This window comes from Mustela putorius, unplaced genomic scaffold (genome assembly GCF_011764305.1).
Source record: "Mustela putorius furo isolate JIRA1106 unplaced genomic scaffold, ASM1176430v1.1 tig00004035_pilon_pilon_pilon, whole genome shotgun sequence".
Taxonomy (NCBI): domain Eukaryota; kingdom Metazoa; phylum Chordata; class Mammalia; order Carnivora; family Mustelidae; genus Mustela; species Mustela putorius.
The window spans coordinates 5,056,067-5,075,884 of NW_025422171.1; the positions used below are offsets into that span (position 1 = coordinate 5,056,067).

General features: G+C 42.7%; 1 protein-coding gene across 1 annotated transcript in view; it reads right to left on the reverse strand.

Moving 5' to 3' along the window:
• Positions 1-1,079: 1,079 nt before the first annotated feature.
• Positions 1,080-19,818, reverse strand: part of LOC101679652 (mitochondrial intermediate peptidase) — a 174,119-nt gene continuing 155,380 nt past the window's right edge. Inside the window, exon 19 of the mRNA XM_004774353.3 lies at positions 1,080-1,341. Coding sequence (XP_004774410.1) covers positions 1,244-1,341 — 98 coding nt within the window. The 3' untranslated portion in view covers positions 1,080-1,243. The remainder of the gene's footprint in view (positions 1,342-19,818) is intronic.

The following is a 19,818-nucleotide window of genomic DNA, read 5'->3' on the forward strand; positions in this document are numbered from 1 at the left end:
CCCAGGCCTTGCCCTCCCTTAGAGGGGGCTCTACCACCAGGCTTGCCCTACTTCCTGCCCAAGTATTCTCTGGGAGATGCCGTTTCTGAGAGTGTTCCCAGACTGAGAAATTCAAATGGGGAGCAGCTGGAACAGGGGTAAATGGCAGCCCCGTGGCTGAGGGGGAAGTACTGCCCAGGTGGTGGGCCAGCTGCTTGGCTCTGTGGCCAGTACTTGCTTTGGGTTTCTCAGTGCCAGCAGGAAGTGGGGACAGAATGAAAGGTCTGCCCCCCTTGCATCCAGGGGGATCCCGCACGCCTGCGTCACTGACATTTCTTCATCTGGTCTCATCTGTTTCTGGGCTTATAGAAATTCCTCCAGATCTCACGCATCGGCTGGACACATGTCCTAGTTGCAGGGATTTCAAATCTGGCCCTTTTGCACCATCTTTGGCCATTAAGGAGAAGTCGGAGAGGCTGTTAGCAGATGTCATTTTAAGCTAAAGTCTATAATTAAATTCGTGACTTTGATGGTGGGAAAACCCCATTGAAGAATTCCTTTCCTATTATTAACATGCAGTGATACAATATGCAAGAATGTAAAGCAGATGTGTTCAGGATAAAGTCAGACCTGGTCTGAATTCCCCTTTCTTCCTTTATGCTGGATCTTGGCACATCCCTTGGTAATTGCACTCATCTTTGTACATTTGTAATCGAGCCAGAAAAGCACGAGTTCAAGTCTTCTCAGTTCTAAGTCCATCTGTGGAGCCTAAGCACTCAGAGCAACGCAGTGCAGTCAACTATAAGCACTCTGGAAACCGTACTTGCTCCAAGCACATTTTCCAGTGGTCATTGTTCAAAAGAACTATATTGTGTAACTCTCCTGAAGACTGTTTCAAACTAAAATAAGTTTGCTTATAATTAAGTCCCTAATTTAACCAATTAGAGATCGATGCAAGGGGAAAAGTTCAACAGGAGACTGGTTGGCTTAAGGAAGTGCCCATACCTTGAACTTAAGAATACGAGGCTCTAGTTTTTATTAGCTCACTGAGTAGATTTCCATTATGTTCAAAAACCTGCCAAACAGGCTAAAAGCCAGCATCATTAAAACAAATTATTTATTCCAAGTTCCATCAGTTTAAGGGTTTTCAGAAGTCATTACAGAAGTGAATACTGAAGTCAGAAATGAGTGTTCACAGCTGTAGCATTTACAACAAAATTCATTATCTACACAACCTCGGTCTGAAAGAGACAAGGTGCTTCCATCATTCAGAATCCATGAGAAAAGTTTCGAAGTCCAGATCCAAGTCAGAAACAAGGGCACTTACAAAGTCATCAATAGAAGGACACTTCTGAAGCATACCTGCAAACAAAGAAAAGATCAGCCAGCACATCCACCTGCAGACAATAAAGAGAGACAAAGACACTGTACACGAGGGGAATATTCTGGCTTTTTGAAATGAGACCTTGTAAGAACTGCCTATGTAAACATTATAAAAAATCATGAGTGAAAAAAAATTCTTGGGCAGTGGGTGGACCTTGTGGCTATTTATGATTTTAATATATTTTTACTATCTAGTCAGCAATTAACATGAGATTTATGAGCAAATTCATTTCCCAAGAGTTTTTCTATTGCAGATATTTCTATATACTTAGAGTGATGTTAGAAGGCTGAATTTTTAGTCACCTTTGAGTGCATTGGTTCAGAACTTAATATGTTTAGTTGTTTATCAAGTTTTAGTATCAAGTTCCATATACTTTAAAATCAATCAAATGTTATTCTTTTGCAGAAATCTTGTATCAGAATCAAGGTATTGGCTTTCCTCCAGATTTTCCTATTTTGGAGAACTCCTAGGTTTGCAACTTTCTAAATGGGTAATAAGGAAGTCATTTAAAAACTCCAGTACTCAGATTTCCTCATATAGCATGTAAGGTGGCTATCAAGATAAAACAAGAAGATGTAGTAGAAAACAATGAGGCATCATGTCTAGCATATATTCATAGTTTAGTAAAAAGCTAAATCTATCTCTACTCTACTCCAAAGAAGCCGAATATTCAAGCAATCAACCTCTTGCCTTGACCTGTATTCTTGGCAGATAATCCTAACTCAAGGGTTGGACAGGGCTTTATACATTGGCATTAATCTGGGGGTGGATCCCATAAAACTCATTCTAACACAGAGACATTAAAAGATTGCCAGAGTCCTCTTTCTATCTCCATCTTTAATGCAGTTCCATATAATATATCTTGAGTATTTGCTGTGTATAAAGGATCAGTCCAGGTCAAAGATGAACAGACTAAGTCATAATATGCCTAACTGTAAAAGCTAAAATTATGAAGTGTGTCAAAGAAAACACCTCTGTGACTTTGAGGTAGGCAAAGGTTTCTTAGGACAAGAAAGTAATAACCATAAAAGAAAAAAATTGCAGTATTAGATTTCATCAAAATAAGAAACTTCAATTCTTTAAAAGAAAATAAATAGGTAAGTGGCAGAAAGGGAGAAAATACTCAACATAATATATATCTCACACTGGATTGGTATCCAAAATAAAGGACTCCTTCAACTGAATATAAAAAGAATTTTTAAAAAATTCCAGTAGAAAAAGATTCCAGTAGACCTTTCACAAAAGAAGACAACCAAGTAAACACAACAGGCACTAAGAAGATACAATATCATTGTCATCTGGGGAAAGAAAACTGAAACCACAATGAAACACCACAACACACCCACCAGAGTGGCTAAAATTACAAAGGCCAAATATAGGGAAGGTTGTGGGCCAACCTGCATTGTCACATGGAGTGGTGGAGGGTGAAATGGTATAACCACTTTGGAAAAAGATCTAGTGGTTTCTTATCAAACTAAGCACACAGCTACCCTATGACCCCACAACTTCCTCCTAGGTATTGACCTGAGAAAAGTGAAACAAAACAAAACAAAAAAGGACTTTACAACCCTAAACTGGAAACAACACAAGTTTCCATCAACAGGATATAGATAAACATACACAGTATATTCGGAAAATGGAGTATCAGCGACAAAAAGGAACAACCCACTGATAACGTGCAACAACCTGGGTGAATCTCAAGAGGCTTACACAAAGGAGTACCTCCTGTTTGATTTCATCTATAGGAAACCCAAAAGTGGGCCCAACTAATCCATGCTGAAAAAACATCAAAACCGTGGATGCTCTCAGGAGTGGAGATGACAGTCTACTGAGAAGGGACGCAAGCCAACTTTCTGATGTGATGGTAAATGTTCTATACCTGCATAGTGATTGGTATTAAGGTGCATATTTGCATCAGAATTCATTAAATGGTACATTAAAGATTTATGCATTTCACTGTATATAAATTTTATCTGAAAAGGAAAAGTAAAGAAATATGCATATTAAAAATGTCTGGAGTAAAATGTACTGCCATGTGACACGTGCTTTGAAAAATTACATATATATACATATATAATACGTACAGAGTGGATTCATGGACTGACAGAGGAATGGATGGCTGGAGGTGTGATAAGACAACAAAATGTTATTGTAGAATCTAAATGGCAAATATATGAGTGTCTACTGTACTATTCATTCAACTTTTCTCAATCTATGAAAATGTTCAGCATAAAACATTTGGGAAAAAATCAACTGTGGGTGTTAACAGTGTATAAAGTGCCATCAGTGGAGAAGAGAGGGTGTAGGATGAATTCTGATGAGAGATTCAGAAGGCTTTGGGGAGAGTTGGGATCTTAGTAGAAACCTGAAGGATAGAGAAGATTCGGGTTCAAATTAGGGACCTCTCCTAGGTAGAGAGGATCCCGCAGGAAGGTACTGAAGCAGGAGAAGGCAGAATGTAAATGGAACATGAAGTGGTCTGGGGCGGGCTGGAGGAAGGCTGGAGGAGGCTCTGGGAGACATGTTTTTCGAAGACTCGAAGGGTTGGAACTAGAGTGACCAGGATGGGAAGGTAACTGAGCCAGAGCGCTAGAGGAAAACCAAACCTTGTCACATTTAGGTGCCTGGGGGTGCTCCACATACAGGCCACCAGGCCTCAGCCAGCAGTGAGAACAGAGAGCTCAGGGGCAGGACCAGGACAGGACACACAAACACAGTCATTCCCAGCGGTAAGAGGGACTGTGTGGGAAACTGCCCAAGGACTGGCTTGTGTGGTGGACATAAAAACAGCAGAATCGAAGCACAAAAACAAAATCCAAGCACATTTGTAAGCCACTAACCAGACCTGGAGTAGTTAAGAACAATAAGAATATCATGATTGTAATTTCAACTTTGGACCGAAATATTTTCACCCTCATTCAAGTTCAAATTCTAATATCTCCATTCAGGAAATACCTGAGAAATAAGGAGCAGTTACTGAAAGACAATGTCATTGCTTTGTCTTTATTTACAATACAGAAGTTTGACACACAATTTTCTTTTTATAGTAAAATAATCTGTATGGGTGAAAGAAGGTCTTTCCTCTGATCCAGCTGTGTCACTAGGATAGAAATGTTCAGTCTTTGATGACGGCTAGTGCAGCACATTTCCCATTGGATCGTTAGGTGTAGGATATTGCGTAAGTAGAAGCAATCTGACTAATAAATCAGGTTTCATGCATTTCCTGCACCCCAAGTTTCTTTTTTTTTTTTTTTTTTAAGATTTTATTTATTTATTTGACAGAGAGAAACCACAAGTAGATGGAGAGGCAGGCAGAGAGAGAGAGGGAAGCAGGCTCCCTGCTGAGCAGAGAGCCCGATGTGGGGCTCGATCCCAGGACCCTGGGATCATGACCCGAGCCGAAGGCAGCGGCTTAACCCACTGAGCCACCCAGGCGCCCCTGCACACCAAGTTTCTTAATGTAAGGAACAGTTGTAGGGAAAACATTTAAACATGGCTTTCAATCAACTGTGTTAACCTATTACACCCTTTTCTTCCCTTTAGTATGTGAAACATTCTATAATTAAATAACTGGTCGTTTATAATTAAATGCCTGGAACTGTCAGAAGGTAAGACCCATCTATTCAGAGCCAACCGATTCAGTTAAACATGGCCTCCTACCCCTTTGAAGTGGTTCACTTTAACTCGACAAACTGCCAACATAAATATGACCTTGCTCTGTCCTTCTCGGGACACAGACCTAACTAGCACACGTCCTTCTCCAATATGCCATCCTCAACACGCCCTCATCTCAGAGAACGGCAATCACAGCTGTAGCAAAAGCTCCTGGTGTTTTTAAGTCCAATCTGGTCAGCAGTAAATGGTTTGGTAATTTTGGACATCATGTGACCGTGAAAAATGAAGGTCCCCAAAAGAGGAAATCAAGACCCAAAGGAGTAAAGAATAGCTCCCAAGGCAAGACTTCTCTTGGCATATTGTCATGGTATCCTTGCTTTAATTAGATTTAAATGTTCTGCAAGTGTCAACATGAACTAACTTCTACACAGAGAATTAAAAGAAAAATGCAGTGTTTTCAGGCAGTTTCCCAAGTCAGAAAAATTGAAATTAGCTTTTGTAAGTGTGTACCGTCAAAAAAATTCCAGGAATTCTGATCTTTTTAAGAAGCTGACAAAGATGTCCCTTTTGTCTTCAAGTCTTGATCTTAAAGGGTGATGATTGGACCTGCAGTTTCTTGGGAACCCCTGGGAGCCAGCTTGGGGGCCGTTAAGTCTAGAAGTGGGTGGAATTTACAAACATATTTCACTGTGGAAGTCACCTAACTTGGGGGTGGGGGTGGAAAGACAGACTGATGTTGCCAAAAGGACTGAAATTGCACAACTGCAAGAAGTGTTGACAGCAATGTAAGAAAGACAAAACTGCATTAGGACAGACATTGTACATATTCGTTCATAAAAAGGGAAAGAGGGTAGTTGAACTTCACCTACTTGTCCTAGAGGAAGAGAGAATACATAATGAGTAGTTGAAGAATGATGATTTAATTTATTTTTCTCCTCATTTTACCTGAGAGGCAAATGGGCTAGTAAAAGTTGGTACAAGCCAGAACACTTTCATCTCCACTGCTCTGCTCAAACTGGCATGTTTCATAACCTTCACGTACGAGGGCAATTAGATGGGCCTGACTAAAATAAATTATGATATCAAAAGGTTTCCAAGACTGACTCCTGAAGCAGTAAGGGTTTCCAAATCGTGCTACGTGCTCTTCTTTCTACTGCCCTATTGGCACAGAGCTGGAAATAAAATAAAGCTAAAGATACCAAGCAGGAGGACCCCCGACAGCCAGTCTAGAAAGGATTTATGGGGAAAAAAGTGACAATGGCAGTTACCTGCTGAGCAATCACTGTGCACCAGGCACTGTGCTAAAACACACTTGTGAAAAACCTATTTCACAAGTAAGAAAACAGAGTGAAGCGGGGGGTGGTCACACAACTCTTAGTTTTTGTTGAACCCTGGAAGGCTTGGTGCCAGAGCCCACGTTCCCAGAACACCGTGATATATATTATATTGCCTCAGGCCCTGGAATTTTGCAAAACAACACATTCTGAGAAGACACATCTTTCAACATCAGCATCCCGGATATGACAAAACCCACCTGTGAGGAGATGTTCTGGGGGGGTGGGGGAGGGTCTGATAGCTTCCTGATGTCACCCATGGCTACATGGATCCAGCTTATTAACTGTCCCCCTCCTGCCTTGAAGACAGAGCAGGTGTTTTTGGTGCTACTGAGGACACTTGGCCCACAGTCACAAGGGCTGAACTGCGCATGGAGGTAGAGCACAGAGAACACAGGGAGTGAGCTCTGCTGAAGAGGCTGGGACCAGGAAAATGTCTCTTCCTCTCTGGGCATGAGGCTTGGCCATGCTCTGCTGCCACTGCAGCTGCAGGCATGATACGGGCAGAAAAAAAGTAGCGGGAGTTCTGCACGTAGGGAGGTTTCCTGGGTGGCCTCCAAGTGTCTGTGGTATCCCCTTGCAAACAGAAGCCCTTACACGTTTGAGGGGCTCCCAACTACGCCTATTTCTATGCTTTTACCAAGAATGGATTTTGCCAGTTCCAGGAGGAGTTGTGTATGTGTTCAAAGCTGCACATTCACACCCTGTTAGTCTGTGGTCTGGAATCCATAATCTAACCAGACCACCATTTAAATATCAACGCATTCTTGGCGGGAACTGTTTAACCTCTTGAATGCCCGTCTGCATGTGCAACTAATACAGTTCGTTGAGAACATGACAGGACACCTGGTTGGCGGTGTGATTAAGCCTCTGAGACAAGCTGGCAGAGATGGACTCCTGTTGCGGCCCCTTTTACCAAGCACTACAGGAAATGACTAGGGCACTTAAAAACATTTAAAAAATTTTTTAAAGTTTTATTTATTTATTTAACAGAGAGAGACACAGAGAGAGAGGGAACACAAGCAAGGGGATTGGAAGAGGGAGAAGGAGGCTTCCCACAGAGCAGGGAGTTCGAAGTGGGCCTCCATCCCAGGACCCTGGGAGTATGACTGGAGCCAAAGGCAGACACTTAACCGACTGAGCCACCCGTTTGCCCCCAAAACATTAGGATTATTTTGAGCCTCGGAAGAGAAGTAGAATCGTTACATCTCCTTTTGGGGCCCATTTCCTATATTGCTCAACACCAAGCAAGGATGCCCAAGCTACGAAAACTGTGGCTGAATGTGACCAAAGTTTAGTGAAAGCAAAAAAGGGTGAAGTAACTAGAAATAAAATCTCTGTAAGGGTTTTTTTCCCTCCCTCCCTCCCTCACTGTGGACCAGAGTCCCTGAAGTCAATTGAAGGTAGGCAAAAGCATGACCTAATTATGTATTAGGAAGATACAGTATATGTACTATATATAAGAATGACCAAGAATCTGTTTTACGGAAATATATGTTCTAAGAGTGCAGTTCTCCGATGAACATCATGGGTATCACCTGGGAACCTGCCAGAAATACAAATGTTGGGTCTGGACCCTCAGACCTAAGGAATCAGGAACTGGAAGTGGGCTCATCAGTCAGGGACCCTGATGAAGTATGAGAACCACAGTCCAGATGGACATGTGGAAACTGACTGAAGTGGAAAATGAGATTGGGTTTCTCTCCATGGGCAACCATAACTTGAAAAGTATGGGGCAAGAAAGATGTATGAGTTTTCTATGTAACTGAACTAAAAAATATTTGTTTCTCAAGTGAAATGAGAAACAATCTTAGGAAACAAAAGCAGGATTTGTTTGGGACGCTGCTCAAAGTTATGATTACCAAGCCTCAAGAGAGAGGCCACAGCTGGCTGGAAAAGCACCTAAAAGGATCAAGTGGATTTGGCATGAAAATAGTCTGAAAATCTCTGGGCGGTGGAGGAGGCCAGGAGGGAAGCTGCCATAAGGCACAGAGCTGTGGGAGGAGCGCGACACCGTGACTGGCCTTGCGCGAGAGGTCGATCTCCCAGACGGGAGGTGTGCTTCAGGGGCGGGCGGCAGGGTTTTTATTGTGGAAAAGGAAGCAGAGTGTATTTTGCTTATGAGCAACTCCCTGGAAAACAGGGCTTTGTGTTTATCGATTGTTGACGCTCTTGTGGGGACAGCTCGGAACACATCGCAGAGGCTTCTTTCCTGTAGCAATTCTGATTGTTCTGAGCTTGAGAACTGTAATCAGACCTCAGTCGCTAGGGGCTCAGAAGGCCCAGCTGGGGCTCTTTCTCCAGGAAAAAGACCAGGAAGTCACTACAGGAACAAGTGGTCAGCAAGAATGCCATGAATTCTGGGAAAATGGGAGTCATCGTAGGATGGTTCACACGGAGGAGTGCTGGATGCTGCTGAGGTCGACTCCCCACAGACTTGGCAAGCTCCCTCCTTTAAGAGGTTCCGATGCCCTTCCCCCACCCCCACCCCGTACCCCCCACCTCCGGCTGCCGAGCTCCATGCACCATGGCAGTGAGCAGAACCATAGCCATGCCCTACTCCATTTAAGATGGAAAGTCTGGGCAACTGGATGGCTCAGTGGGTTAAGTGTCTGCCTTTGGCTCAGGTCACGATCTCAGAGTCCTGGGATCCAGCCCCTCACTGGGCTCCTTGCTCTGTGGGGAGCCTGCTTCTCCCTCTGCCTCTGCCCCTCCCTTCTGCTTGTGCGCGTGTGCTCTCTCTCTAATGAAGATCTTTTAAAAAAAATTAAAAAAAAAAAGACAAAGTCTTTTCAAACATTTACAAAAATTTAATGTTCTGAGTACCTGTGTGCCAAGCACTGTGTGCTAAAGACATGAGGCACACATATGAGCAGAACATTATTTCTGTTCTTGACCAGCCCATTATTTGGGGAGAAAACCATAAAAATACATAATGTTAATGTAGAAGAAAGGTGTATATAAGGTACAGAATTGGTGCAAAGGAGAGTGATTGAGTTAGGGGCCCAACATGGCACCAGCGCCCTGAAGACTCTATTCATTCCTTCTCCCAAGACGTGGGAAACTGCTCTTTCTGGGCCCTGCTGGGACTTCTCCCTTTGATTCTCCCTTTGATTCTGTGGCCACCTCCATATTGTTCCAAAACATTCTACTTTGGTATGCCTGACTTGGTTCTGTTTTTTTTTTTTTTCAAGAAGATTCTCCGTTGATAAAAAAGATCAGTTCACAAGTTATTAAAAGGGATTAAGTGACGCCTGGGGACACTGATATTTTTTTGTTTGATTAAGGATCAAGTTTCTAGACCCAGAGCTTAAACAGGTAAATTTTTTTTCATTTAAATAACTCTGTCTTTCCTTGGATTCATAAAATCTGAGTGATAGACAGCAAGCTGTATGTCCGATTTCCTCTCTCCAAGTTCATTGGGGAAAAAAGAAGGGTTTTTCCTGGACAAAGAGGAAACCCAACTTATTCCTCTGCCTCACCATCTTGGCCAGATGTGGTAGGAGTGTGATGGGAGGTCTGCTAAGAAGCTGGGTGGGTTTGTCTCAGTAGTTTTTTGGTCCTCCTGAAGCTGGTTCTTTCCTTGAAGAATCAAGGGGGGAAAAATCACCCTTACATTTGTGGGTTTCAAAGGTACAACGAAAGTTTGTGTACTGGATGTGTGTCCAGAACTGCCCAGGAGAGCTGAGGCCTGGGTGTTGCATATTTGGGTCCCAGGTGGATACAGGCCTGCTAACTATGGGACTGGCTGGTGTTCAGAACCCCAAATGGCCATGGACAAATATCTCAGCAGTTCTGTTAAATCCAACGCTAAAAGCCAAACATAATTGTACATTTCCAGACACTGGTACTTGGTTTAAATTCTATCAGTCAAGTGTGTAATTAGGACCTACAGGCGTCAATTGTTTAGGGGGTCAGACTGGTGGACCAAGAAAAGCTATAGACTCCCAAAAAGAAATGTCCTGGGGACCTCCTACTGGGACCAGAGCCTGCTCCACCAAAACCAACCAGAGTCACTACCATGTGGTTTGAGAAACAGCCTTGGGGGCAATGTGTAGGTTAGGGTTTTAGGCTGAATGGAACATTATCTGGTTTGGCATACACAGCATTTTAGAACTTAAATTTCAGTGTAATTCTCCTTTTCTGACTACACAAAAGTTTTCCTTTGAAGGGGTGCCAAGGGGGAATGGAGAGGAAAGGTAAATTCTTCCTTTTCTAAACAGAACTTGAGATGTCTCTAAACAGGTTCTTATGGTACTGATGGTTAGAGCAAGGGTTTGGTGAGTGATTACCTGAGGTAACCAACTGCCTAAGAGACCTTAGCCAATTACTTCACTTCCTATACCTCGCTTCTGCTAAGAGCAATACGAATGAAGGTAAAGTGTTAGAGTGTAATCTAATGTTTGAAGATCATAAAACTGGCATAGTGTCATCTACTTTGCTTGATTGCTGTAAGAATTAACAAAGATAGCACATTTAAGACAGAAAATATTCCATAACTGATAGTAACAATCAGATCCAAAGGCTTATGAAAACCTACTTCCCAGTTCAGTGAGTTAAAGGATAAGGTTGTTTATTTACTTATTTATTTATTTGCACAAGTCGAATTCCAAAACATTGGTCTACGGTTAAGTCTTCAGGAAATGATCATCGAACACACAATCATAAGCTAATTATCCAGCTAACGAATCACTGTTTGCTTTACTTTTTTCTACTTTTTGCCATCTGCTTTTTAGCAAGGTGATGGGGAATGAGGAGGGCACATGTTGTGATGAGCACTGGGTGTTATACATAATGAATGCATCACTGAATGCTACATCAGAAACTAATGCTGTACTATACAGTGGCTAAATGAACATAATAAAAAAATAAATAAAAGAAGGAAACAAAAGATGCAACTAAAATCGATCTGTTTTTCTCCCTTATTAGTAGCTGTGAGAAAAGGTGTATCAAGAAGAGATCACTGGAACTGTGGGAAAGTTCTGGAAGTGGACAGTGGTGATGGTTACCCAGAACTGTGAATACTTGTGAATTGTGAAGGCCACGAAACACATATTTAAGAATGGTTGAAATGGTACATTTTATATCATAGATACTTCACCGCAATTATAAAAAAAAAAAAATGAGGAAGAGGTCCCAAAGCACCAAGATAGAGCCTTTGCTCTGCCCAGATGGTCAGCAAGCTCTACTAACCTCCAGGATAACGGGGGATATGCCAAAGGGCAGATTCTCTCTCCAGATCTAGGAATGAGTGAAAAGGCACGTCTGTATATTCCCAACACCATTCCCAGCTCTCAAAACCTATCATAAGAGTAAATAACTATTTTTTTGTGCACTGAAATAATTATATGTGCCAAACACAGCTAGCCCGGTGAAGAATTACAGTACAAAGGCTGGCCTGGCAGCTTGAAAAGTCTAAAGTGAATTTTACGAGATCAGAACTCTCATTCCAGATTTGTCTCTCCCAAGCCTAGGGCAACTGTATTGCTCACCTTCTCCACTTTGAAGTTTTTCTCTGCTACAAGGCTGTGGTTTACCCACACCTTTTTCTAAAGGTGGATTCCCACTATCTACGATCAGTTCCTGGGAAAACCGGAGTATCAGCCAGAAAGTGAAATTCCTTTCTTCCTTTGAACTGAAAAAACCCTGATTGCCCCCTAGGCTGGGTTACTATCTGTCTCTGGTCAGACAGGAGGTTCTGTCTCTGAAGCCGCCAACTGGATGGAGCATCTGACCTTCCTGCAGGACAGAAGCTGATCCAGCCAGCTGAGCCCCACATACAAGTGATCTGTTTACAAATTGGTTTATTTGAACTTCGTTGTCAGATGTATAATTCCATTTAGAATTACACTTCTGGGTTACAAAACATTTTGCCTTTTGAAGCTCCATGTCTTCCTTAAACAAACACACCCACATACTAAACACGGACACACCCTCTTCAAAAATCAGTGCTTTTACAAAAGTGAGGTCTGAGCCTTGAGAACACAGGTGCTCCCTTCTCTTCCATCTCTTTCTTCCAAAAAGCTCTCAGCTATTTCAGAGGCCACGTTGAGTAAATACCCAAACAAGCCAAAGATTAGGGGTTCTATTGACTTGGCTATTATTCCCCGTTGCCATTTACCTCTATTATTGAAACTATGTCATAATCCTGGAGCCACTAAATTCTAAGTCTGGTTCCATGACATGCTTTCTTCATTTGTTCCTGCTATGCCATGCAAGAAAAGAAGGCTGCTGCCAATGAGTGTGTTGTAAAGTACCCCACCTTGCTGGGCATGCACGAGCTCTCATTCAACAAATCTGGTTTTGCCGCAGAACCACTTCATACATGTAAGTCAGCTGACACCTTATCAACACTAGTTAGCATACGCCAACATCCGTCCCCAGGACAGTTTGCTCTGGGAACCCAACAGTATCTTCCTTGAGCATCGGTGTATTTGTAACAAGCAATTCAGGTGCCAAACACTGTAAAAAGAGCAAGCGGGAAAATACGCGGAAGATGAGCACAACCATTTCTAAAGCCAAAGCTTCCTGGTATAAGCTGAAAAGTTTAAGAGATAAACAGAGCACCCTAAAGGTGAGTCATGGTTCCACCCATTGCTCTGGTGTGACCCTGGGCAGTAAAGGACCCGAGCGCCGCAGGACCCTTGCAGAGCTGTCAAAGCGACGAAATCAGCACAGCACCTGGGGCAGCAAACACACTGCATGCGTGTTTCTAGAAGTAGTTTACTGTCACCCCTCTCGTGCTTCTTGTTGCTGCGGTTACTCGTGCCCCGCCACTCAGCTCCAGAAATATAAAAGCAGTAGAAGTTAGTCTTAACTTCTTAATAGCCCAAATAAAGTACTAGTTGTCTCAGGAAAATCAGCATGCGAGGCTACTGTGGTGTTTTCACAAAATTCCTATGCTAAAATGAAAAAAGCATGTGTACAGCACGGAAGACAGCGGGGAACGAGGGACCAGAATTCCAGTTATTTAGAGGGTGTGATTTAAGATTTCGAGAATTTTTTAAATCTGTTTCCTTTAAACTGCTTGAAAGGAAAATGTAAGTAGAGTTAAGTCATCCTCCTGACCCTATGGCTCAATCAAACTAAACGTACCTTTAGTTCTGTAAGGAGAAAGATTAAAAAGCAACATGTGTTACCTGACATCCTCTACCTTGTGTGATGAGGTAGAAAAAGAACTCAATAATGTTATTCAAATATTTGAGAGGTGAACACTCTGAGATTAAGAAGCAATTATTCTATTTAAAAAAAAAAAACTTTAATGTCAAAATGAACAATTAAGCAAAAGAAAATTAGGTTTTGGCTTGATCGTTCCTTGGTCTAGTTTCGTTATTAGTAATGTTACATAATAGTCAAAAGGAAAAAGTTTCTCTTACAGTTAGTTGAAAAGCCTCAAATAAACATTGGAAGATATCTTGTAAAGTGATCTTTCAGGAAACGATCCAGTTAAATCAAGAGACATCTTCCTGTCTCTACACTCTCTGGCAACATTTCAAACACGAGTCGGTTAGCAAACGCCAGTTTCAACTGTTCCACTGAAATCTGCTCTAAACCTCTGCAACTACTATTATTATTTTGCCTTTTATTGGTACGCTCCCTAGATGGAAATGCACCAGTGTCCCTCAGCACCCAGTCTTGCCCAGGAAACTCAGGGCTTCTAATTTGCTCCGCACTTGAAGCTTGATGCCTCCGGGTATCAAGCTAAGAAACTAGATCAAGAGCTTTGGGGAAACACCATCTGCTTTTCCAACCTGTTTTTAGCCTCCTACCAACAGCAAACATTTGTAACCGCATGTTAAGAACACCATCTGTAATGATCATCTTTAAAGAAGGTTTTATAACATTTCCATTAAGCAATCAAAAAGAGCTGGAAGAATATTATCTGTGTTCCTTTAGAACATAGTTACAGTAGATAGAATCTGAAAATGGAATTGCTGGTGTCCTTCTTGGAATGAGTCCACTACAAGTTATTTACTTGGGAACAAAAAGGCTCTCACATCTCAAATAAAGCCAAACTCCGAGACATTATCTCAGATGACTACACAAATGGAGAGGGCCCCATGACATTTACACGGCAAGTAGAAAATGACAGCTTCCTGGGATTCAGAGAAGATGACCAAAGTGGGCAACTCTCACTAAAAGTAAATAGCCACAAAAAACTGTATCAAGAGTCCACAGCTCCATGAGGGCAGGGGAGGAATGTTGTGAGCTGGCAGAGGCAGTGGGCACCCCAAGGGCTTGGAAGTTATGATGGCCTGGGTCAAATCCTGACAAGGCCATTTAAAAGCTTGGCACACAGAGTAACTCAGTTTCTCTAGGCTTTACTCCCCCTGCATGTGAAATGGGAACAACGCCATACGGCACATGAATGTTGCAGTGTGCCTTACAGACATTGTCTGTGTCCACATCTAACACACTTTTTCTTTGGAAGATTTTATTTATTTATTTGACACAGAGAGAGAATTCTCACAGGTGTGTGCACAAGCAGGGGGTGGGGCAGAGGGAGAAACAGGCTCCCTGCTCTCTCCGATGTGGGGCTCCATCCCAGGACCCTGGGACCATGACCTGAGCAGAAGGTAGAGGCTTAAGCAGCTGAGCAACCGAGGAGCCCCCGCATCTAACACACTTCCTTTGTGACTTCCGTTATGTCATTGTCTCTTGACCTTTTTTGCAAAACAAATCTCCTTCCTGCACGCTACCTGAAATCATTTGGGCAGGAACTTGTGGCACCCAGGACTTAATAAGAGTGCTCTACTCTGAGCACTGGTGAACATGCAGTGCCATGGCCTTTTGTCTAAAGGGGTTCTTGACCCTTCCCTTCCAGCCAGTTGTTTGACAAGCAATACTTTTTCGCAAGCAAGGCATTGTACTGAAATGAAAAGTGCCATCTAGGTATATGTATGTGTATACATACACACACACGGAGTACACACTGACAGGTTAAAAGTGAAAATTCTAAAAAAAAAAAAAAAAAAAAGTTAAAATTCCTTTTAAAAGTTACTTCTCCACAGGCTTTTCTTCCTCTTTACTAGCAAAAATTATGTTGTTGAATTTAGTCAGTGCAACACTGACAATGAAATAGAAAAAAAAATCCAGGGATAGTAGATGCTTCTGGATTAAGTTTTACAGAAGAAAAAATCTGTCATTTCCTGATAAAGGCTGACTTCCTTTAACTGGTGTGAAGAAATCAATATGCCATGTAGTTTCTATCACCCTACACTGTAAAAATTATACAAAAGCACATCAGTGTCTAGTATGATCATATGCAGTTATCTGTTTGATGTGTTTGAGCATAGGAATTACTTATTCCCAATCCTGCAAAGGTTATTTATTTAGAAGTTATAACAAAAACAAAAACAAACAAAAACAAAAAACCTGCCGCTCTTTCCATAAAGGCATTCCACTTGTAAGACCCACATCTTTTCTCTTTTGTTTATCTGTATCATTGAAATACTGACCTTGTATTTTAGAAGCAAAGAGCCTCTGAGTGGCTCTTCCAAGGACAGGTGTCTCTGATCATTACCGAATACTACTTTTCCCTGGGATTAGACTGGGTATGTTTTGGTTAGAGCATCTGAGGAAATCAGGCTGCAGATTCCCAGATGTGGTACCCATTAACATAGAGAGCTTTCTGGAGGGTCAACATCCTGTCATATTTACTTAGGTCCATACTGTCATCATACCCTCCTCCAGGCTGCCTCACCTACTTGTCAGTGCCCGGTGTGCAGGTGGCCGGCTGGGGGGCAGGAGTGGCTGAAGCCCAGGAGCCTTGCAGGTCCCCAGTCTGTGTTCCAGTGGAGGCTGCAAGCCACCAAGTGGCTACCTTTCTGCAATTCTACCTCCCAGAGAGGGCTCCCTTTTGTAAATCTGACTGGATGCTATACCCCTCACATTATTCCTTTTTATTTCTGTGTCCCTGAAATGTCTGGTTAGTAGCATTCAATAAACATACACTAAAATTAAATGAATTAACGTCATCAACAGCTAACAATGTCTTTTTTATTCCATCACATTATTTACCAGTCCCTAACCTAAGGATATTAAGGTGCTACGTCTGAACAAAAGACAGAATTCAGGACATCTCCTTCCGTCTTAGGCAAAGGCGGAAGCAAATGGTCCCAGAAGTCAACACACGAAAGGCAGCCGGCAGGAGGAAGAGACGTCAGAGGGAGGTGGTGTCGAAGGTCAAGGCCTCAGGAACCACCTGACCCCAGGGAGAGTTTTACTTAGAGTTGATCCTACTTTAATGAAGCCCCAAGAGTTGACTCACCTCCTTTAACAAAGCCCACTACATATTGCCATGAATCAAGTTGCAGAACTGATCTCTGACCTCCCACAGCAGGGAAAGCATTTTCCACTTTAACGCCTGTTTCTTAAGTAACTATTCATTCACCACACTGACATGGCCTTGCGTTATAGGAATTCTGAAACACAAGGAATGATCCATTTTATTCTATCTTGTAGAACACTGGTTATGTACAGTGTAGTAAATACAGGTGTTGTTTAGAGGAAAAGCTCCACCAAGAACACAAAATATGTTGGGTAGCGAAATGCACGGTGTTCACTTATGAGCTGTGGCTCCCGTCTACCTGCTGATGAAGCCTCTTAAATCAGAAACAGATGGAGGCCAGAGAAGCTGGGGTCCCAGTGTGGGTGTGGTGGGGAAGCTAGAACGAGAGGCAGGAGGACCAGACACAATGCCACAAAATCAGAGAAGATGGGAGACACAGAACAGGCAGGTGACAAGCAGAACACGTGCACTGTATATATTTTTTCTTTTACATTAGAAAGGAGCTTTGCAAAAATATCTGGGCCCACGAAACCTTTGGATGTATTGATGTGACAGAAAACTTCTCAGACAAGGGGAATAAAAACCTCTTCCAATAATCACCAGTTTTTTATGGCACAAGAAATATTTCACCTTTTAAGTGTATTTCATATTTACGTACTCGCTCGTTTAACATGTTTACTGACTGCCTGTTGCAGGCACTGCGCACGAGGCGGTACACCGAACAGCACCCCTCCTGTCCAGGAGCTTACAATTTTTTGGAGAGCACAGACCACAGGCCAATAAATGAAACAATACAGCTTCCATTATGTCAGGAAGTAAATATGTGCTAGGAAAAAACCAAAACAAAGCAGAGTAAGAAGCTAGAGGTGCCAGGGAAGGCCTGGAAATAAAGATGATCTATATTTCTTAACATCTGAGCAACCCAACCAAAGTCATCTGATTTACCTCGAACAGCACAGTTCTGCATGGCAGGCTAGTAGTTTTAAGTCATCTTATCTTTTAATATTTGAAATAATTGAGGGGCTGCCTCACAAGTCACAAATGTAAAATACCCTGCAGGGCGGGCCGTCATATGCCACAGGGCACGTCTGTGAGCAAGTTCTGGTATTTATTTACCGGAGCCCCTCCACGCCCAGGGGGCACAGATGTCGGCTAAGTCGGACAGAAGCTGTTCTGTGCTTATCTCGCCCTTGAAAATCCCACTTAATTAGAAGAATAAGAAGCAAAACAGCACTTTCAAAAAGCGGACAAACTCAGGAATAACCATCCAAAGCCTACGTGCATTTATTATTCTCATACGGGGTTAGGTCTGCCAGCTTTGCGCCATATGTGGCAAGATTCGGGGATTAACCAGATGACACGATTAAACGTTAACCTCATGTTTTTAAACCACAAGAAATAACTACAACCAATGGGTCGTCCATTAACCAGTGGAAATTGCCTTTTCTCTTGAAGTCACTGCATATGCTTTGTGACAATTGGGAAAATCAATCAACCTGGTGTTGAACAATGACAGCTTATGTAACTTTCTTACGTTTATTTTTTTTATTTTTTATTTTTGTAGCTTTCTTACTTTTAAACATCAGCTGTACTTCTGCTGACAGACAAGACTTGCTGCTCCTTGCCTGCTATCATGATCGTACTGTACAAATAACACCAACAGTAAAGCCCGTTTGGCCTATTAGGTTAGTAATCAGCTTATCAAAAAAATAAGTAAAAGTATCAATTGTCATTACCTAAAGACAAGACCTCAATCTTTTCAAGCAGACAGGATTTTTTGAGTCCATTTTAATACTTGTGTCATCCTGTCAATGAGAGCTATCTCAAAGTGGAACGAATCTGCCTTGTGACAAAGTGGGTTTCCCATCATTGCAACTGTCTGGGAAGAAGGGCTTCCAGAAGCTAATCAGTACCAGTATCAGTACCTTCAGTAACTCTGGAATCGAAACCCCTTGACTCGGGAGCTTCTTGAGCTGAATTCCATACGGGGGCTGATCTGTTTTAGGGCAATGAATCCACTTGTTGGCTCCAGGTTTCTCTCATACTCTTCCTAATACATCACACTTTACTCGGCCACTGCTCCGTGGCTCTGATCAGTAGGTCCCCGAGGCACTCAAGAGCACGACCACCTCTGCCACAACAAACGGAGGGACTGGGGAGTCATCTTTGACATCCCTCCTGCCTACTCCCTTCCACGCAGAATCGATTCCAAGCCCAGCTGCTCTTCCTTCATAAACAGTCTTCGATCAGAAAACCTCTTCTCATCCCAACTGCCTACTCTCCTGGGCTGGTCGCCCTCATCTCTCACCAGGATTACTGCAAGGAGCAACAAGCAGCCTATTCAAATCAGGCTTACCACAGTCCCTCCTCAGCAGGCAGTGGATACTGTAAACCATAAATCTGATCTTGTCACTACCTGCCTTGGAAATACTCTCCGTGCGTTCTCATGGCCCTCAGAATAAATGCGTGGAAATGTAGGAAATGGAGTTGGGGGGTGGGGCCAGGAGGCAAACCACAGATGGCGGTGTCATTACCAGAAATCTTACCAGCGACGCTTTTTTTGTTTTTATACTGACAATTTAAAAGATAGTTTTATATTTACTGAAGAACAGTGAGGACAGAGAGTTCCCATGCAGCACACCCCGTCAGTCCATCCATCTCCTCTGGTGTTAATAGCTTCCCTTGGTTGGGCACACAAGTCACAATTAGTTAACCAGTATTCATTGGTTAACCAATTTGTCACAACAGTAACCAATATTACTGATAATTAAAGTCATACTTTATTCACATTTCCTTAGTTTTTATCTAACGCCCTTGTTCAGCTCTAAGGTCCCATCCAGGACACCACTCAGCATGTAGCTGTCTGTCACACTTCCTTAGGTTTCTCTGGACCTTGAACATTTCTCTGATTCCCTGAACTTGACAGTTTTGAGGTGTACTGTTCAGGTACTTTGCACTGTGTCCCTCAGTTTGGGTTATGGGTTTGGGAAGGAAGACCACAGAGGTGAAGTCCCCTTCTCAGCATGTCCTATCGTGGGTATATCCTACTACCATGGCTTCACAGCTGAGGCTGACCTTGAACACCCAACTGAGGAAGTATTTCTCAGTTTCTCCTCTACAAAAATTACTGTAACTGTTCCCCACCCCCTTCCGTATTGGATTCCTTTGGAAGGAAGTCACTCTGTACAGCCCACACTTAAAGGTGGGGAGTCACG